The sequence below is a fragment of the Oncorhynchus nerka genome, linkage group LG18 (assembly GCF_034236695.1).
Source record: "Oncorhynchus nerka isolate Pitt River linkage group LG18, Oner_Uvic_2.0, whole genome shotgun sequence".
In the NCBI taxonomy this organism is placed as follows: domain Eukaryota; kingdom Metazoa; phylum Chordata; class Actinopteri; order Salmoniformes; family Salmonidae; genus Oncorhynchus; species Oncorhynchus nerka.
The window spans coordinates 9,968,510-9,990,726 of NC_088413.1; the positions used below are offsets into that span (position 1 = coordinate 9,968,510).

Genomic DNA, 22,217 nt, shown 5'->3' on the forward strand with positions numbered 1-22,217 from the left:
AGCAAAGGGGGACCAACTCCATATTAATACCCATGATTTTGGAATGAGATGTTCGACGAGCAGGTGTCCACATACTTTTGGTCATGTAGTTTGTAATTTTCAAATCCTTAACAGCGCTAATATTGTTTGTTTCCCCAATAGTTCCTGTATTTTCAGCAACAACAAAAAAGTCAACTTTTATAAACAGGCATAACATGTTATAAAAAAATACCGGTTAAGCAGCTGCAATAGCTAGCAGGCTACATGTAAATAAATCATTTAAATGCCCCTTATAGTCTTGCTAGTGCATGGAAGATTTCGTTTGATTATACCAGGCACTACCAATCGAGCAACGATCGGACTCAAACACGCAATTTAGCCTTGAGAAAGTTTTAGGATTTTTTTTTTATTGAAACGATTCCCTTCACTGTAATCCCCCCCAAAATAATTGCAATAGAAATACATTGACGACCCACGGTACCCAGATGATTTTCGGGGGTTTAAATATCGAAAATAAGAGCGAGAATGAGCTGCGAAAAACGGTCTTTTTTTTCTCTGCTATTGATTAGTCCGGCCTGGGTGAAATCCGACTTCTGCTTTTGACGGTTCGTCACATTTCACGTTGACATCGAGCGAATACACGCCACCGTCCATAAACACACACACGGATCAAAATATTACCGACTGGTCGCCGTTCGGGAATACAGTAGAGACCGTAGCGTGTATTTAAAGGTAAGTGACTAAGAAAACTTGGTATCTTGGGAACAAACGGGTGTTTTCTCAACGCCGAACGAAGAGGTGAAATCCCACTTTTAGCTCGAATTAAATCTATTTTGTGTGGTTTTTTATTTATTTGATATTTGACACTTTTCATTCAGTCAAGCTCTATTCCTTCTGGCCGTGACCGGGCTTCTCCGGTTGGAAACGCTTTCTCTCCGTTGGGACTGACGGGAACTAACTAAATTGATTAAATCCAGTACTAGCTTTAAATTGAACTAGCAGACATGAGGTACTCTTGGTAAGTTTATACGCTATTTTGTTTTTGTTTAACATACTGGTAACCAGGGACGTTTTTAAAGGGAATTGAGGACATGGGTGACTAGTTAGCTTGGTTTTCTCTCTGTGGGAGGAAGGGTTGGTTCGTTGGCTAATATGCTATTAGTTGGCTAACTTATTCAGACAGTTAGCTAGAATAGTTAACGACGTACTCACTCAAACTATCAAAACTAACCCCCCCAACAAAACTTTACACAACGTTAGACAGGGCCACGAATGATCTGTGTAGTTTGTTACTACTGGTAGTTTGTTGTAACCGAGTATCGGTGCTAAACCGTGTGTTGTTGTAAGTTAGCATGCTAGTTAGCCATGGCGTTACAGGATACGGTGCCCTGGGCGGTTTTCACGGAAGTATACTGTACCTAGTTAGCTAGCTGAATAAACTAAGTTAGTCTATTCCTAGAAAACATTGAACCGCTGTAGTTTACCAATTAAAAAAAATATATATTTATAAAGTGAGAGTTGGATAAATGTTTCTGTGAAAAGGGACTCAGCTCAGTTTTATTTCTGTGTGATCCATGAGACAAGAGTTGGGAGTTTCCTGAAAGCGTAAACAAAGCTATGTCACAAAATAGTTTGACATTTGAAAGCTACGTAGTTATAAACAACAGCTTTCAACGAGAAGCCTTTTAAACCCGGTTGTTGTTTTTAGGCTGATTAGTTTGCTAACGTTACTTTTTCCAAACAGTCATCAGCTGTATGTTCCAAAGTTGTATTTTTTAAATTTTTTTTTTAGAAAGAAAGAGATTTTCTGGCGAGGAAACCGGGGAATACAGAGAACGACAGAAAAGAAAACGAGGAAACCACCAAAAGGAAATGCCAATCGCAGCCACGGGTCAACTGACGACTCAGGAACCCTGTATTTTCTCCCGACTGCCCTCCACCCCGGAGCCTGTACCAAAAGGGGGTAATTTATGTGACGTTGCGGGGGCAGTAGCCGAGTCGCAGGAGCGAACAGAATACGGGGGCGCCGAGGGGGGCAGGGGAGGACTAGTAGCCAGCTACAGTCAGACCAGCGGCGCTAGGGGGTTTCTGCCGCTTCGTTCTTCCAACTCCAACGGTTCTCCTCCGCAATCCCCTCCCACGTCCTCCCCCCTCGCCTCATCTTTCTTCCATCACCACCCCTATCAAATGGCCATGGAGCCGCCCAGGACTCGATCGCGTTCTCGGTCTGGATTCTACCAGCAGTATGGTGCGACCGGCCCCGGGATTAATGCCAACGGGGGAAACGGACCTAATCACCTTCACCACCATCACCACAGCCAGCAGCAACATCATCAACAGCAGCACAACTCTGGTTGCTCACCCCTTGGAGCTCACAGCCACCACACGGAGCAGCACAGCATACGAGCCCCGGGATCTAACGTCTCCCCCGGCGCTCAGAGGCAGTCGGGACCGCCTGGAGCACATCGCATCTCACCCGCAGGTAAGCATTCTCTCCCTTCCTCAGCAGTGCTCTCATTTCTGGGTTCTTGTCTAGTGTCTTGTGTGTTGACTATCCTTGACCCGACCAGCTAGAGAATCTGCTCTGTTGTAGCCTCTAGTGTCCCGGAGACAGAGGAAATGTGTGTGTTTCTGTGATGGCACACAACAGTGTGTGTCAGAGAATAGCCAGGCAGAGAAAGAGAGGGGCAGTGAGGAGAGACAGAGAACTCGATCTGGTTTAATGCACTAAGGTATCAGCTTCTGAAAGGGGGGCTAGGCAGGCAGCTATATCGTGTTGGCATGGTAACGTGTGTGTGTGTGACTGCACATTAGTTCTATTCTAATTAAGTAGACGCTGTTATGTGCTGCCACAGAGCTGCAGCTAGATGGTTTATTACATAGTAGTAACATGGAACAAGCAGTCAACACACCACACACACACACACTCTACATTTAGCTTTGTGCATGATGCTGCCAAGATGCACTGAGATGAACTCTAGTCTCTGTCTCTCTCTCTCTCCGCCTGTTCCTCTCTCTACTGTGTCTAGGCCGTTAGGTGACTGTGTCTAGGCCGTTAGGTGACTGTGTCTAGGCCGTTAGGTGACTGTGTAGGCCGTTAGGTGACTGTGTAGGCCGTTAGGTGACTGTGTAGGCCGTTAGGTGACTGTGTAGGCCGTTAGGTGACTGTGTAGGCCGTTAGGTGACTGTGTAGGCCGTTAGGTGACTGTGCGTAGGCTGTCAGATGACTGTGTGTAGGCTGTCAGATGACTGTGTGTAGGCTGTTAGGTGACTGTGTAGGCTGTTAGGTGACTGTGTAGGCCGTTAGGTGACTGTGTAGGCCGTTAGGTGACTGTGCGTAGGCTGTCAGATGACTGTGTGTAGGCTGTCAGATGACTGTGTGTAGGCTGTTAGGTGACTGTGTAGGCTGTTAGGTGACTGTGTAGGCTGTTAGGTGACTGTGTAGGCCGTTAGGTGACTGTGTAGGCCGTTAGGTGACTGTGTAGGCCGTTAGGTGACTGTGTAGGCCGTTAGGTGACTGTGTAGGCCGTTAGGTGACTGTGCGTAGGCTGTCAGATGACTGTGCGTAGGCTGTCAGGTGACTGTGCGTAGGCTGTCAAGTGACTGTGCGTAGGCTGTCAGGTGACTGTGTAGGCTGTTAGGTGACTGTGTAGGCCGTTAGGTGACTGTGTAGGCCGTTAGGTGACTGTGTAGGCCGTTAGGTGACTGTGTAGGCCGTCAGGTGACTGTGTAGGCCGTCAGGTGACTGTGTGTAGGCCGTCAGGTGACTGTGTGTAGGCCGTCAGGTGACTGTGTGTAGGCCGTCAGGTGACTGTGTGTAGGCCGTCAGGTGACTGTGTGTAGGCCGTCAGGTGACTGTGTGTAGGCCGCCAGGTGACTGTGTGTAGGCCGCCAGGTGACTGTGTGTAGGCCGCCAGGTGACTGTGTGTAGGCCGCCAGGTGACTGTGTGTAGGCCGCCAGGTGACTGTGTGTAGGCCGCCAGGTGACTGTGTGTAGGCCGCCAGGTGACTGTGTGTAGGCCGCCAGGTGACTGTGTGTAGGCCGCCAGGTGACTGTGGTCAGACAAGTTGTTGTGTTCCATTGCAGTTGATCAGGTGACAGAATCCACAGGTTCTGGAACGACATCCACTCCAGCACTACCACCACACAGTACTGTGGTGTTCTTCCTGGAGGTTACAGGCCTACTACTCGGTGAAGTCTAGTTGGTTTCTGTCACAATATACAATGATATTTTAGTCAACAATTTTTCACTACAGACCCTGGTTCGATACCCGGCTGTATCACAACGGTCTAAGGCACTGTATCTCCCTGCTAGAGGTGTCACTACAGACCCTGGTTCAGCGGTCTATGGTACTGTGTCTCCCTGCTAGAGGTGTCTCTACAGACCCTGGTTCAGCGGTCTATGGTACTGTGTCTCCCTGCTAGAGGTGTCTCTACAGACCCTGGTTCAGCGGTCTATGGTACTGTGTCTCCCTGCTAGAGGTGTCTCTACAGACCCTGGTTCAGCGGTCTAAGGCCCTGCATCTCCCTGCTAGAGGCGTCACTACAGACCCTGGTTCAGCGGTCTATGGTACTGTGTCTCCCTGCTAGAGGTGTCTCTACAGACCCTGGTTCAGTGGTCTATGGTACTGTGTCTCCCTGCTAGAGGTGTCTCTACAGACCCTGGTTCAGCGGTCTAAGGCCCTGCATCTCCCTGCTAGAGGCGTCACTACAGACCCTGGTTCCATTCCAGGCTGTATCACAACCAGCCGCCCCATAGGGCGGCATACAATCGGCCCAACGTCGGCTGCGGTAGGCCGTCGTTGTAAATAAGAATTTGTTCTTAACTGACTTGCCTAGTTAAATAAAGGTTAAACAATAAAAATAAAGTATAAATTATAGCCGGATTGGTAGGGGGGCATTGTTTGACAGTTGCCATAGTAACTAGGCTATGTGGAAGGGTGTATGTAAAATATAAATAACTTTCACACAGTGGCCCGTGTACTAACCCTAACCCCTAACCCTAACCTAACAGTGGCCCGTGTACTGAACCAGAAAACACTGTTTCACTGTATAGACTTTCTGCTCGATAGTGAACAGGACCTGTGGAGAGTCTCTTCCTCTAGACTGTACAGCGAACTCCCCAGCACACACACACACACACTACCTCATTCTGCTCGTATTAAGTGATGAAATGATGCTGAGTGTGTTTGAGTGTTTTACCTTGCAGCTGTATTCAGGTGTGTGTGTGTCTGCTGAGCAACAGTGAATGGTATGCTGGGACTGGAAATACCTGTCTGGGAGAGTGGATGTCAGTATGAGCTGCTCTGAGTTTCACACCACACACACACACACACACACACAGACACAGTGTAGCGCTACCAGGGATTCACAATCAGCTTTGTGTTTGAAGTGGGGAGGACAACATACACAGACAGGCCTGAGAGAGAGAGAGAGCACTCTGAACAAGAGGAGAAAGAACATTGGGGTGGAGGAGAGAGAGGGAGAGACATGATGATAGTAGGGATAGGGGGGATGGAGGAGAGGAGAGACATGATGACAGTAGGGATAGGGGGATGGAGGAGAGGAGAGGCATGATGACAGTAGGGATAGGGGGGATGGAGGAGAGACATGATGACAGTAGGGATAGGGGGATGGAGGAGAGGAGAGACATGATGATAGTAGGGATAGGGGGATGGAGGAGAGACATGATGATAGTAGGGATAGGGGGATGGAGGAGAGAGAGACATGATGATAGTAGGGATAGGGGGGATGGAGGAGAGAGAGACATGATGATAGTAGGGATAGGGGGGGATGGAGGAGAGACATGATGATAGTAGGGATAGGGGGATGGAGGAGAGGAGAGACATGATGATAGTAGGGATAGGGGGATGGAGGAGAGACATGATGATAGTAGGGATAGGGGGATGGAGGAGAGGAGAGACATGATGATAGTAGGGATAAGGGGGATGGAGGAGAGAGAGACATGATGATAGTAGGGATAGGGGTGGATGGAGGAGAGACATGATGATAGTAGGGATAGGGGGATGGAGGAGAGACATGATGATAGTAGGGATAGGGGGATGGAGGAGAGACATGATGATAGTAGGGATAGGGGGATGGAGGAGAGAGAGACATGATGATAGTAGGGATAGGGGGGGATGGAGGAGAGGAGAGACATGATGATAGTAGGGATAGGGGGATGGAGGAGAGACATGATGATAGTAGGGATAGGGGATAGGGGATGGAGGAGAGACATGATGATAGTAGGGATAGGGGGATGGAGGAGAGAGATGATAGTAGGGATAGGGGGATGGAGGAGAGACATGATGATAGTAGGGATAGGGGGATGGAGGAGAGACATGATGATAGTAGGGATAGGGGGATGGAGGAGAGGAGAGGCATGATGATAGTAGGGATAGGGGGATGGAGGAGAGACATGATGACAGTAGGGATAGGGGGGATGGAGGAGAGACATGATGATAGTAGGGATAGGGGGATGGAGGAGAGAGAGAGACATGATGATAGTAGGGATAGGGGGATGGAGAAGAGACAGTAGGGAGAGGATGGAGAGAGACATGATGACAGTAGGGATAGGGGGATGGAGGAGAGGAGAGACATGATGATAGTAGGGATAGGGGGGATGGAGGAGAGAGAGACATGATGATAGTAGGGATAGGGGGATGGATGGAGAAGAGGAGAGGAGAGGAGAGAGAGACATGATGACAGTAGGGATAGGGGGATGGAGAGAGAGGAGAGAGACATGATGATAGTAGGGATAGGGGGATGGAGGAGAGACATGATGACAGTAGGGATAGGGGGGATGGAGGAGAGACATGATGATAGTAGGGATAGGGGGGATGGAGGAGAGACATGATGACAGTAGGGATAGGGGGGATGGAGGAGAGGAGAGACATGATGATAGTAGGGATAGGGGGATGGAGGAGAGGAGAGACATGATGATAGTAGGGATAGGGGGGATGGAGGAGAGACATGATGACAGTAGGGATAGGGGGATGGAGGAGAGGAGAGACATGATGATAGTAGGGATAGGGGGATGGAGGAGAGAGAGGGAGAGACATGATGACAGTAGGGATAGGGGGATGGAGGAGAGGAGAGGAGAGAGAGACATGATGATAGTAGGGATAGGGGGGATGGAGGAGAGGAGAGACATGATGATAGTAGGGATAGGGGGATGGAGGAGAGGAGAGACATGATGATAGTAGGGATAGGGGGATGGAGGAGAGACATGATGATAGTAGGGATAGGGGGATGGAGGAGAGAGAGGGAGAGACATGATGACAGTAGGGATAGGGGGATGGAGGAGAGGAGAGGAGAGAGAGACATGATGATAGTAGGGATAGGGGGATGGAGGAGAGACATGATGATAGTAGGGATAGGGGGATGGAGGAGAGACATGATGATAGGGGGATGGAGGAGAGAGAGACATGATGATAGTAGGGATAGGGGGATGGAGGAGAGGAGAGAGAGACATGATGATAGTAGGGATAGGGGGATGGAGGAGAGGAGAGGAGAGACATGATGATAGTAGGGATAGGGGGATGGAGGAGAGAGAGACATGATGATAGTAGGGATAGGGGGATGGAGGAGAGGAGAGAGAGACATGATGATAGTAGGGATAGGGGGATGGAGGAGAGGAGAGAAGAGGAGAGAGAGACATGATGATAGTAGGGATAGGGGGATGGAGGAGAGGAGAGGATAGACATGATGACAGTAGGGATAGGGGGATGGAGGAGAGAGAGACATGATGATAGTAGGGATAGGGGGATGGAGGAGAGACATGATGATAGTAGGGATAGGGGGATGGAGGAGAGGAGAGACATGATGACAGTAGGGATAGGGGGATGGAGGAGAGACATGATGATAGTAGGGATAGGGGGGATGGAGGAGAGACATGATGATAGTAGGGATAGGGGGATGGAGGAGAGGAGAGCGAGACATGATGATAGTAGGGATAGGGGGATGGAGGAGAGGAGAGAGAGACATGATGACAGTAGGGATAGGGGGGATGGAGGAGAGACATGATGACAGTAGGGATAGGGGGATGGAGGAGAGACATGATGATAGTAGGGATAGGGGGATGGAGGAGAGACATGATGATAGTAGGGATAGGGGGATGGAGGAGAGACATGATGATAGTAGGGATAGGGGGATGGAGGAGAGGGAGACATGATGATAGTAGGGATAGGGGGATGGAGGAGAGACATGATGACAGTAGGGATAGGGGGATGGAGGAGAGACATGATGACAGTAGGGATAGGGGGGATGGAGGAGAGACATGATGACAGTAGGGATAGGGGGATGGAGGAGAGAGAGAGAGACATGATGATAGTAGGGAAAGGTGGGGGATGGAGGAGAGAGAGAGACATGATGATAGTAGGGAAAGGTGGGGGATGGAGGAGAGGAGAGAGAGACATGATGATAGTAGGGATAGGGGGATGGAGGAGAGGAGAGACATGATGATAGTAGGGATAGGGGGGATGGAGGAGAGACATGATGATAGTAGGGATAGGGGGGATGGAGGAGAGGAGAGACATGATGACAGTAGGGATAGGGGGATGGAGGAGAGGAGAGACATGATGATAGTAGGGATAGGGGGGATGGAGGAGAGAGAGACATGATGATAGGGGGATGGAGGAGAGACATGATGATAGTAGGGATAGGGGGATGGAGGAGAGGAGAGACATGATGATAGTAGGGATAGGGGGATGGAGGAGAGGAGAGGAGAGAGAGAGACATGATGATAGTAGGGATAGGGGGATGGAGGAGAGAGACATGATGATAGTAGGGATAGGGGGATGGAGGAGAGACATGATGATAGTAGGGATAGGGGGGATGGAGGAGAGAGACATGATGATAGTAGGGATAGGGGGGATGGAGGAGAGACATGATGATAGTAGGGATAGGGGGATGGAGGAGAGAGAGGAGAGACATGATGACAGTAGGGATAGGGGGATGGAGGAGAGACATGATGATAGTAGGGATAGGGGGGAGAGAGACATGATGATAGTAGGGAAAGGGGGGTGGAGGAGAGACATGATAGTAGGGATAGGGGGATGGAGGAGAGGAGAGGAGAGACATGATGATAGTAGGGATAGGGGGATGGAGGAGAGACATGATGATAGTAGGGATAGGGGGATGGAGGAGAGGAGAGACATGATGACAGTAGGGATAGGGGGATGGAGGAGAGGAGAGACATGATGATAGTAGGGATAGGGGGATGGAGGAGAGACATGATGATAGTAGGGATAGGGGGATGGAGGAGAGGAGAGACATGATGACAGTAGGGATAGGGGGATGGAGGAGAGGAGAGACATGATGATAGTAGGGATAGGGGGATGGAGGAGAGACATGATGATAGTAGGGATAGGGGGATGGAGGAGAGGAGAGACATGATGACAGTAGGGATAGGGGGATGGAGGAGAGACATGATGATAGTAGGGATAGGGGGGATGGAGGAGAGGAGAGACATGATGATAGTAGGGATAGGGGGATGGAGGAGAGAGAGACATGATGATAGTAGGGATAGGGGGATGGAGGAGAGACATGATGACAGTAGGGATAGGGGGATGGAGGAGAGACATGATGATAGTAGGGATAGGGGGATGGAGGAGAGACATGATGACAGTAGGGATAGGGGGATGGATGGAGGAGAGACATGATGACAGTAGGGATAGGGGGATGGAGGAGAGACATGATGATAGTAGGGATAGGGGGATGGAGGAGAGACATGATGATAGTAGGGATAGGGGGATGGAGGAGAGACATGATGATAGTAGGGATAGGGGGATGGAGGAGAGACATGATGATAGTAGGGATAGGGGGATGGAGGAGAGACATGATGATAGTAGGGATAGGGGGATGGAGGAGAGACATGATGATAGTAGGGATAGGGGGATGGAGGAGAGACATGATGATAGTAGGGATAGGGGGGGATGGAGGAGAGACATGATGATAGTAGGGATAGGGGGGATGGAGGAGAGACATGATGACAGTAGGGATAGGGGGATGGAGGAGAGAGACATGATGACAGTAGGGATAGGGGGATGGAGGAGAGACATGATGATAGTAGGGATAGGGGGATGGAGGAGAGGAGAGACATGATGATAGTAGGGATAGGGGGATGGAGGAGAGGAGAGACATGATGATAGTAGGGATAGGGGGATGGAGGAGAGACATGATGATAGTAGGGATAGGGGGATGGAGGAGAGGAGAGACATGATGGAGGAGAGTAGATGATAGGGGGGATGGAGGAGAGACATGATGATAGTAGGGATAGGGGGAGGGAGGAGAGGAGAGACATGATGACAGTAGGGATAGGGGGATGGAGGAGAGAGAGGAGAGGAGACATGATGACAGTAGGGATAGGGGGATGGAGGAGAGAGAGACATGATGATAGTAGGGATAGGGGGATGGAGGAGAGACATGATGATAGTAGGGATAGGGGGGATGGAGGAGAGGAGAGACATGATGATAGTACGGATAGGGGGATGGAGGAGAGGAGAGGAGAGGAGAGAGAGACATGATGATAGTAGGGATAGGGGGATGGAGGAGAGAGAGGGAGAGACATGATGACAGTAGGGATAGGGGGATGGAGGAGAGGAGAGGAGAGAGAGACATGATGATAGTAGGGATAGGGGGGATGGAGGAGAGACATGATGATAGTAGGGATAGGGGGGATGGAGGAGAGACATGATGATAGTAGGGATAGGGGGATGGAGGAGAGGAGAGAGAGACATGATGATAGTAGGGATAGGGGGATGGAGGAGAGGAGAGAGAGACATGATGATAGTAGGGATAGGGGGATGGAGGAGAGGAGAGAGAGACATGATGATAGTAGGGATAGGGGGATGGAGGAGAGGAGAGAGAGACATGATGATAGTAGGGATAGGGGAGATGGAGGAGAGGAGAGAGAGACATGATGATAGTAGGGATAGGGGGATGGAGGAGAGGAGAGAGAGACATGATGATAGTAGGGATAGGGGGATGGAGGAGAGGAGAGAGAGACATGATGATAGTAGGGATAGGGGGATGGAGGAGAGGAGAGAGAGACATGATGATAGTAGGGATAGGGGGGATGGAGGAGGAGAGAGAGACATGATGATAGTAGGGATAGGGGGATGGAGGAGAGGAGAGAGAGACATGATGATAGTAGGGATAGGGGGATGGAGGATGGAGAGAGAGACATGATGATAGGATAGGGGGATGGAGGAGAGACATGATGATAGGGGGATAGGGGGGGAGGAGAGGAGAGACATGATGATAGTAGGGATAGGGGATGGAGGAGAGACAGGGATGATAGGGGATAGGGGGGATGGAGGAGAGACATGATGATAGTAGGGATAGGGGGGATGGAGGAGATAGTAGGGATAGGGGATGGAGGAGAGAGAGGGGATGGAGGAGAGACATGATGATAGTAGGGATAGGGGGATGGAGGAGAGAGACATGATGATAGTAGGGATAGGGGGGATGGAGGAGAGACATGATGATAGTAGGGATAGGGGGATGGAGGAGAGACATGATGATAGTAGGGATAGGGGGATGGAGGAGAGACATGATGATAGTAGGGATAGGGGGATGGAGGAGAGACATGATGATAGTAGGGATAGGGGGGATGGAGGAGAGAGACATGATGATAGTAGGGATAGGGGGGATGGAGGAGAGACATGATGACAGTAGGGATAGGGGGATGGAGGAGAGAGACATGATGACAGTAGGGATAGGGGGATGGAGGAGAGCGAGACATGATGACAGTAGGGATAGGGGGATGGAGGAGAGACATGATGACAGTAGGGATAGGGGGATGGAGGGGGATGATAGTGGGGATGGAGGAGAGACATGATGACAGTAGGGATAGGGGGGATGGAGGAGAGACATGATGACAGTAGGGATGGGGGTGGAGGAGAGACATGATGACAGTAGGGATAGGGGGGATGGAGGAGAGGGAGACATGATGATAGTAGGGATAGGGGGGAGGAGGAGAGACATGATGATAGTAGGGATAGGGGGGATGGAGGAGAGGGAGAGACATGATGATAGTAGGGATAGGGGGGGATGGAGGAGAGACATGATGATAGTAGGGATAGGGGGATGGAGCATGATGAGTAGGGATAGGGGGATGGAGGAGAGAGAGACATGATGATAGTAGGGATAGGGGGATGGAGGAGAGAGAGACATGATGATAGTAGGGATAGGGGGGATGGAGGAGAGACATGATGATAGTAGGGATAGGGGGATGGAGGAGAGAGACATGATGATAGTAGGGATAGGGGGGATGGAGGAGAGGAGAGACATGATGATAGTAGGGATAGGGGGGATGGAGGAGAGAGAGACATGATGATAGTAGGGATAGGGGGATGGAGGAGAGACATCATGATAGTAGGGATAGGGGGATGGAGAAGAGACATGATGATAGTAGGGATAGGGGGTGGAGGAGAGGGAGACATGATGATAGTAGGGATAGGGGGATGGAGGAGAGGAGAGACATGACATTAGGGATAGGGGGATGGAGGAGAGGAGAGACATGATGACAGTAGGGATAGGGGGATGGAGGAGAGTAGAGACATGATGATAGTAGGGATAGGGGGATGGAGGAGAGGAGAGACATGATGACAGTAGGGATAGGGGGATGGAGGAGAGACATGATGATAGTAGGGATAGGGGGATGGAGGAGAGGAGAGACATGATGACAGTAGGGATAGGGGGATGGAGGAGAGAGAGACATGATGACAGTAGGGATAGGGGGGATGGAGGAGAGACATGATGATAGTAGGGATAGGGGGGATGGAGGAGAGACATGATGATAGTAGGGATAGGGGGATGGAGGAGAGGAGAGAGAGAGAGACATGACAGTAGGGATAGGGGGATGGAGGAGAGAGAGAGAGACATGACAGTAGGGATAGGGGGATGGAGGAGAGGAGAGGAGAGAGAGAGAGACATGACAGTAGGGATAGGGGGGATGGAGGAGAGGGGAGACATGATGATAGTAGGGATGGGGGGGATGGAGGAGAGGAGAGACATGATGACAGTAGGGATGGGGGGATGGAGGAGAGGAGAGACATGATGATAGTAGGGATAGGGGGGATGGAGGAGAGAGAGACATGATGATAGTAGGGATAGGGGGGGATGGAGGAGAGAGAGACATGATGATAGTAGGGATAGGGGGGGATGGAGGAGAGAGAGACATGATGATAGTAGGGATGGGGGGGATGGAGGAGAGGAGAGAGAGACATGATGATAGTAGGGATAGGTGGGGATGGAGGAGAGGGGTAGACAGATGAGAGCAGTCTCTAGCGTCGTCATGCGAGCAAGCTTCATCCTCACCACCAGTACTGTCAGTTTGGTGTTTCATCCCCCTTTGGTTTGGGGAGGTGCCAGCTGCTCCTAGGTCTGTGGTTAAATTAGTATGTAATGGTTGGGGGAGAGAAGCTGATCCTAGATCTGTGGTTAAATTAGTATCTAATGGTTGGGGGAGAGAAGCTGATCCTAGGTCTGTGGTTAAATTAGTATCTAATGGTTGGGGGAGAGAAGCTGATCCTAGATCTGTGGTTAAATTACTATGTAATGGTTAAAGTAACGGTTGGGGGAGAGAAGCTGATCCTAGATCTGTGGTTAAATTAGTATGTAATGGTTAATGTAATGGTTGGGGGAGAGAAGCTGATCCTAGGTCTGTGGTTAAATTAGTATGTAATGGTTAATGTAATGGTTGGGGGAGAGAAGCTGATCCTAGGTCTGTGGTTAAATTAGTATCTAATGGTTAATGTAATGGTTGGGGGAGAGAAGCTGATCCTAGGTCTGTGGTTAAATTAGTATGTAATGGTTAATGTAATGGTTGGGGGAGAGAAGCTGATCCTAGGTCTGTGGTTAAATTAGTATGTAATGGTTAATGTAATGGTTGGGGGAGAGAAGCTGATCCTAGGTCTGTGGTTAAACAGTAGCTCAATATCTGTGGCAGAATTGCGTAAATTGATTGTTTGAATGGCCATTTCTGTCGATCTGGAGAGGTGGATGACTGACTGAAAAACACACACAGACACACACCTACACACCTACACACCTACACACACACACACACACACACACACACTGCCAAGTCACAAGTTCCTGTGTGTGTGTGTAGCAGGATGTGCATTCTGTAGCATGTGTGTGTGTGTTGTCATTGGAAGGCTGGTTCCTCATTTCCCCATATCCTCTACACCCCCCCTGTGCCCATGTCAGAGAATAAGAAAACCCCTTCACATTCAGCCGTGTGCACCAGATGTCCTTCTCCACATCCACTTGTGTTTTAATAAGGAGGAGGTTCCTGAGAACAAGCTTAGGATGCTCTGTGTGTGTTCGTCTATAGCACCTACATCTACAGCATCTGATTCTCAGGCTCACTAGATGTCTAGGTTCCTGAGAACAAGCTTAGTGTTCCTCTATAGCATCTACAGCATCTGTTTCTCAGGCTCACTAGATGTCTAGGTTCCTGAGAACAAGCTTAGGAAGCTCTGTGTGTGTTCCTCTATAGCACCTACATCTACAGCATCTGTTTCTCAGGCTCACTAGATGTCTAGGTTCCTGAGAACAAGCTTAGGATGCTCTGTGTGTGTTCGTCTATAGCACCCACATCTACAGCATCTGATTCTCAGGCTCACTAGATGAGTTCCAAATAGCACCCTATTCCCTACATGCTGCACTACCTGAGTTCCAAATAGCACCCTATTCCCTACATGCTGCACTAGATGAGTTCCAAATAGCACCCTATTCCCTACATGCTGCACTACCTGAGTTCCAAATAGCACCCTATTCCCTACATGCTGCACTAGATGAGTTCCAAATAGCACCCTATTCCCTACATGCTGCACTAGATGAGTTCCAAATAGCACCCTATTCCCTACTAGATGAGTTCCAAATAGCACCCTATTCCCTACATGCTGCACTAGATGGGTTCCAAATAGCACCCTATTCCCTACATGTTGCACTAGATGAGTTCCAAATAGCACCCTATTCCCTACATGCTGCACTAGATGAGTTCCAAATAGCACCCTATTCCCCACATGTTGCACTATATGAGTTCCAAATAGCACCCTATTCCCTACATGCTGCACTAGATGAGTTCCAAATAGCACCCTATTCCCTACATGCTGCACTAGATGAGTTCCAAATAGCACCCTATTCCCTACATGCTGCACTAGATGTCTAGGTTCCTCAATAGAACATCTATTATCTGTGTGTGTGAGGCTTGTCAGTCTTCCCACGCTGGTCACCTGCACTAGGGATGAGGGCTATTGATCCCTCTCTCCTCTACTCTCCTCCTTGAAGATCCTCTGTCTGTTCCCCTCCTCATTGGAGGTCCCCTGTCTGTACCCCTCCTCCACTCCTCTCCTCCTTGAAGATCCTCTGTCTGTTCCCCTCCTCATTGGAGGTCCCCTGTCTGTACCCCTCCTCCACTCCTCTCCTCCTTGAAGGTCATCTGTACCTCTACTCTTCTCCCTTTCTGCATCCTTCCCTCTACCCCTCTCCTCTCTCTGCCCCTCCTTCACCCTTCCCTCTAGTCTGTCTGATTCCTCCTCTCCTTCTGATAGAGGGGTTAGTCTGTCTGATTACTCCTCCTCCCCTGATAGAGGGGTTAGTCTGTCTGATTACTCCTCCTCTCCTTCTGATAGAGGGGTTAGTCTGTCTGATTACTCCTCCTCCTCTCCTGATAGAGGGGTTAGTCTGTCTGATTACTCCTCCTCTCCTTCTGATAGAGGGGTTAGTCTGTCTGATTACTCCTCCTCTCCTGATAGAGGGGTTAGTCTGTCTGATTACTCCTCCTCTCCTCCTGATAGAGGGGTTAGTCTGTCTGATTACTCCTCCTCTCCTGATAGAGGGGTTAGTCTGTCTGATTACTCCTCCTCTCCTGATAGAGGGGTTAGTCTGTCTGATTACTCCTCCTCTCCTCCTGATAGAGGGGTTAGTCTGTCTGATTACTCCTCCTCTCCTTCTGATAGAGGGGTTAGTCTGTCTGATTACTCCTCCTCTCCTGATAGAGGGGTTAGTCTGTCTGATTACTCCTCCTCTCCTGATAGAGGGGTTAGTCTGTCTGATTACTCCTCCTCTCCTGATAGAGGGGTTAGTCTGTCTGATTACTCCTCCTCTCCTTCTGATAGAGGGGTTAGTCTGTCTGATTACTCCTGAGTCTGTCTGATTACTCCTCCTCCTCTCCTGATAGAGGGGTTAGTCTGTCTGATTACTCCTCCTCTCCTGATAGAGGGGTTAGTCTGTCTGATTACTCCTCCTCTCCTTCTGATAGAGGGGTTAGTCTGTCTGATTACTCCTCCTCTCCTCTTGATAGAGGGGTTAGTCTGTCTGATTACTCCTCCTACTCTCCTGATAGAGGGGTTAGTCTGTCTGATTACTCCTCCTCTCCTCCTGATAGAGGGGTTAGTCTGTCTGATTACTCCTCCTCTCCTGATAGAGGGGTTAGTCTGTCTGATTACTCCTCTCCTTCTGATAGAGGGGTTAGTCTGTCTGATTACTCCTCCTCTCCTGATAGAGGGGTTAGTCTGTCTGATTATACTCCTCCTCTCCTCCTGATAGAGGGGTTAATCTGTCTGATTACTCCTCCTCTCCTTCTGATAGAGGGGTTAGTCTGTCTGATTACTCCTCCTCTCCTGATAGAGGGGTTAGTCTGTCTGATTACTCCTCTCCTTCTGATAGAGGGGTTAGTCTGTCTGATTACTCCTCCTCTCCTCCTGATAGAGGGGTTAGTCTGTCTGATTACTCCTCCTCTCCTGATAGAGGGGTTAGTCTGTCTGATTACTCCTCTCCTCCTGATAGAGGGGTTAATCTGTCTGATTAGTCCTCCTCTCCTTCTGATAGAGGGGTTAGTCTGTCTGATTACTCCTCCTCTCCTGATAGAGGGGTTAGTCTGTCTGATTACTCCTCTCCTTCTGATAGAGGGGTTAGTCTGTCTGATTACTCCTCTCCTTCTGATAGAGGGGTTAGTCTGTCTGATTACTCCTCCTCTCCTTCTGATAGAGGGGTTAGTCTGTCTGATTACTCCTCCTCTCCTGATAGAGGGGTTAGTCTGTCTGATTACTCCTCCTCTCCTTCTGATAGAGGGGTTAGTCTGTCTGATTACTCCTCCTCTCCTGATAGAGGGGTTAGTCTGTCTGATTACTCCTCCTCTCCTTCTGATAGAGGGGTCTGTCTGTTAGTCTGCTGATTACTCCTCCTCTCCTGATAGAGGGGTTAGTCTGTCTGATTACTCCTCCTCTCCCCCTGATAGAGGGGTTAGTCTGTCTGATTACTCCTCCTCTCCCCCTGATAGAGGGGTTAGTCTGTCTGATTACTCCTCCTCTCCTTCTGATAGAGGGGTTAGTCTTTCTGAATCCTCCTCTCCTCCTGATAGAGGGGTTAGTCTGTCTGATTACTCCTCCTCTCCTTCTGATAGAGGGGTTAGTCTGTCTGATTACTCCTCCTCTCCTGATAGAGGGGTTAGTCTGTCTGATTACTCCTCCTCTCCTCCTGATAGAGGGGTTAGTCTGTCTGATTACTCCTCCTCTCCTTCTGATAGAGGGGTTAGTCTTTCTGAATCCTCCTCTCCTCCTGATAGAGGGGTTAGTCTGTCTGATTACTCCTCCTCTCCTTCTGATAGAGGGGTTAGTCTGTCTGATTACTCCTCCTCTCCTGATAGAGGGGTTAGTCTGTCTGATTACTCCTCTCCTTCTGATAGAGGGGTTAGTCTGTCTGATTACTCCTCTCCTGATAGAGGGGTTAGTCTGTCTGATTACTCCTCTTCTCCTTCTGATAGAGGGGTTAGTCTGTCTGATTACTCCTCTCCTTCTGATAGAGGGGTTAGTCTGTCTGATTACTCCTCCTCTCCTGATAGAGGGGTTAGTCTGTCTGATTACTCCTCCTCTCCTGATAGAGGGGTTAGTCTGTCTGATTACTCCTCCTCTCTCTGATAGAGGGGTTAGTCTGTCTGATTACTCCTCCTCCTCTCCTGATAGAGGGGTTAGTCTGTCTGATTACTCCTCCTCTCCTCCTGATAGAGGGGTTAGTCTGTCTGATTACTCCTCCTCTCCTCCTGATAGAGGGGTTAGTCTGTCTGATTCCTCCTCTCCTTCTGATAGAGGGGTTAGTCTGTCTGATTACTCCTCCTCTGCTTCTGATAGAGGGGTTAGTCTGTCTGATTACTCCTCTCCTGATAGAGGGGTTAGTCTGTCTGATTACTCCTCCTCTCCTGATAGAGGGGTTAGTCTGTCTGATTACTCCTCCTCTCCTTCTGATAGAGGGGTTAGTCTGTCTGATTACTCCTCTCCTGATAGAGGGGTTAGTCTGTCTGATTACTCCTCCTCTCCTGATAGAGGGTTTAGTCTGTCTGATTACTCCTCCTCTCCTTCTGATAGAGGGGTTAGTCTGTCTGATTACTCCTCCTCTCCTTCTGATAGAGGGGTTAGTCTGTCTGATTACTCCTCCTCCTCTCCTGATAGAGGGGTTAGTCTGTCTGATTACTCCTCCTCCTCCTGATAGAGGGGTTAGTCTGTCTGATTACTCCTCCTCCTCTCCTGATAGAGGGGTTAGTCTGTCTGATTACTCCTCCTCTCCTGATAGAGGGGTTAGTCTGTCTGATTACTCCTCCTCTCCTGATAGAGGGGTTAGTCTGTCTGATTACTCCTCCTCTCCTTCTGATAGAGGGGTTAGTCTGTCTGATTACTCCTCCTCTCCTGATAGAGGGGTTAGTCTGTCTGATTACTCCTCCTCTCCTTCTGATAGAGGGGTTAGTCTGTCTGATTACTCCTCATCTCCTCCTGATAGAGGGGTTAGTCTGTCTGATTACTCCTCTCCTTCTGATAGAGGGGTTAGTCTGTCTGATTACTCCTCCTCTCCTCCTGATAGAGGGGTTAGTCTGTCTGATTACTCCTCTCCTCCTGATAGAGGGGTTAGTCTGTCTGATTACTCCTCTCCTCCTGATAGAGGGGTTAGTCTGTCTGATTACTCCTCCTCTCCTCCTGATAGAGGGGTTAGTCTGTCTGATTACTCCTCCTCTCCTGATAGAGGGGTTAGTCTGTCTGATTACTCCTCCTCTCCTGATAGAGGGGTTAGTCTGTCTGATTACTCCTCTCCTGATAGAGGGGTTAGTCTGTCTGATTACTCCTCCTCTCCTCCTGATAGAGGGGTTAGTCTGTCTGATTACTCCTCCTCTCCTCCTGATAGAGGGGTTAGTCTGTCTGATTACTCCTCCTCTCCTTCTGATAGAGGGGTTAGTCTGTCTGATTACTCCTCCTCTCCCCCTGATAGAGGGGTTAGTCTGTCTGATTACTCCTCCTCTCCTTCTGATAGAGGGGTTAGTCTGTCTGATTACTCCTCCTCTCCTGATAGAGGGGTTAGTCTGTCTGATTACTCCTCTCCTGATAGAGGGGTTAGTCTGTCTGATTACTCCTCTCCTGATAGAGGGGTTAGTCTGTCTGATTACTCCTCCTCTCCTCCTGATAGAGGGGTTAGTCTGTCTGATTACTCCTCCTCTCCTTCTGATAGAGGGGTTAGTCTGTCTGATTACTCCTCCTCCTCTCCTGATAGAGGGGTTAGTCTGTCTGATTACTCCTCCTCCTCTCCTGATAGAGGGGTTAGTCTGTCTGATTACTCCTCCTCTCCTCCCCCTGATAGAGGGGTTAGTCTGTCTGATTACTCCTCCTCTCCTCCTGATAGAGGGGTTAGTCTGTCTGATTACTCCTCCTCTCCTTCTGATAGAGGGGTTAGTCTGTCTGATTACTCCTCCTCTCCTGATAGAGGGGTTAGTCTGTCTGATTACTCCTCCTCTCCTGATAGAGGGGTTAGTCTGTCTGATTACTCCTCTCCTCCTCCTGATAGAGGGGTTAGTCTGTCTGATTACTCCTCCTCTCCCCCTGATAGAGGGGTTAGTCTGTCTGATTACTCCTCTCCTCCTCCTGATAGAGGGGTTAGTCTGTCTGATTACTCCTCCTCTCCTGATAGAGGGGTTAGTCTGTCTGATTACTCCTCCTCTCCTCCTGATAGAGGGGTTAGTCTGTCTGATTACTCCTCCTCTCCCCCTGATAGAGGGGTTAGTCTGTCTGATTACTCCTCCTCTCCTTCTGATAGAGGGGTTAGTCTGTCTGATTACTCCTCTCCTGATAGAGGGGTTAGTCTGTCTGATTACTCCTCTCCTGATAGAGGGGTTAGTCTGTCTGATTACTCCTCCTCTCCTTCTGATAGAGGGGTTAGTCTGTCTGATTACTCCTCCTCCTCTCCTGATAGAGGGGTTAGTCTGTCTGATTACTCCTCCTCTCCTCCCCCTGATAGAGGGGTTAGTCTGTCTGATTACTCCTCCTCTCCTCCCCCTGATAGAGGGGTTAGTCTGTCTGATTACTCCTCCTCTCCTCCTGATAGAGGGGTTAGTCTGTCTGATTACTCCTCCTCTCCTCCCCCTGATAGAGGGGTTAGTCTGTCTGATTACTCCTCCTCTCCTCCTCCTGATAGAGGGGTTAGTCTGTCTGATTACTCCTCCTCTCCTCCTGATAGAGGGGTTAGTCTGTCTGATTACTCCTCCTCTCCTTCTGATAGAGGGGTTAGTCTGTCTGATTACTCCTCCTCTCCTGATAGAGGGGTTAGTCTGTCTGATTACTCCTCCTCTCCTGATAGAGGGGTTAGTCTGTCTGATTACTCCTCCTCTCCTCCTGATAGAGGGGTTAGTCTGTCTGATTACTCCTCCTCTCCTGATAGAGGGGTTAGTCTGTCTGATTACTCCTCCTCTCCTCCTGATAGAGGGGTTAGTCTGTCTGATTACTACTCTCTCTGTCTTACTCCTGATAGAGGGGTTAGTCTGTCTGATTACTCCTCCTCTCCTCCTGATAGAGGGGTTAGTCTGTCTGATTACTCCTCCTCCTCTCCTGATAGAGGGGTTAGTCTGTCTGATTACTCCTCCTCTCCTCTCTGATAGAGGGGTTAGTCTGTCTGATTACTCCTCCTCTCCTCCTGATAGAGGGGTTAGTCTGTCTGATTACTCCTCCTCTCCTCCTGATAGAGGGGTTAGTCTGTCTGATTACTCCTCCTCTCCTGATAGAGGGGTTAGTCTGTCTGATTACTCCTCCTCTCCTCCTGATAGAGGGGTTAGTCTGTCTGATTACTCCTCCTCTCCTTCTGATAGAGGGGTTAGTCTGTCTGATTACTCCTCCTCTCCTGATAGAGGGGTTAGTCTGTCTGATTACTCCTCCTCTCCTGATAGAGGGGTTAGTCTGTCTGATTACTCCTCTCCTCCTGATAGAGGGGTTAGTCTGTCTGATTACTCCTCTCCTGAAAGTTGTTGCTCCTCGTGTCTTGTTTCCAGGCTAAAAGGTTTTTACACTTTGTTTAGGGGGTTCACCTGCCACCACTCTGATACCACAACTAAACACGGCCTGCATCCCAAAATAACACCCTATTCCCTATATGGTGTACTTCTTAATAACAGGGCCCTTCGTCCACTATCTTTAACTAGAGGCACAATCTAGGGAATAGGGTGTCATTTGGGACACAATCACTTTGCATGGAGAGGATTATTGTCACTTTAGACAGGATCTATTTCTTCTAGATATTAATACACAGACCCAGAGTAGATAGATATATATATCTGTATGTTTATGGGGGAGGTAAATAGTCTATCAAGGAGGACCGAGGTGTTTAAGACTATTCAGAATGAACCAGACCAGGGACAGGGCTTTGTTGTTTGTAGATTTCTAAGTCTGTCTGGGGGCGATGCGGTCTGTCTGTCTGAGGGCCGATGCGGTCCGCCCGTCTGTCTGTCTGAGGGCCGATGCGGTCCGTCCGTCTGTCTGTCTGAGGGCCGATGCGGTCCGCCCGTCTGTCTGAGGGCCGATGCGGTCCGCCCGTCTGTCTGAGGGCCGATGCGGTCCGCCCGTCTGTCTGAGGGCCGATGCGGTCCGCCCGTCTGTCTGAGGGCCGATGCGGTCCGCCCGTCTGTCAGCCAAAGAGAGGACAAGAGGGGGGGGGGGGGGGGGATTGACACATTTTGTTTTTGTTATTTCTCCCTTTCTCCTATGTTCATGAGTTCTCACCAACAAGAGGCACAAACCCCACTAGCCAAATCTGCACTCTCTCTCTCTCTCGGTTTCTGTTTCCTCTCTCCTTCACCCTCTTTCCCCTTCTCTCTTTCTCTTCTCTCTGTTCAGGCCTGTCTCTTCTGTTGTAACAGTTATACAATGTGTGTGTGTGTGTGTGTGTGTGTGTGTGTAAATGTAGCAGAACACAGTAC

General features: G+C 49.5%; 1 protein-coding gene across 1 annotated transcript in view; it reads left to right on the top strand.

Moving 5' to 3' along the window:
• The first annotated feature begins 577 nt into the window (after window positions 1–577).
• LOC115116000 (E3 ubiquitin-protein ligase RNF38-like) overlaps window positions 578–22,217 on the top strand; it is an 84,191-nt gene continuing 62,551 nt past the window's right edge. The window contains 2 exon segments of the mRNA XM_065003490.1: window positions 578–711; window positions 1,772–2,461. Coding sequence (XP_064859562.1) covers window positions 1,852–2,461 — 610 coding nt within the window. The 5' untranslated portion in view covers window positions 578–711; window positions 1,772–1,851.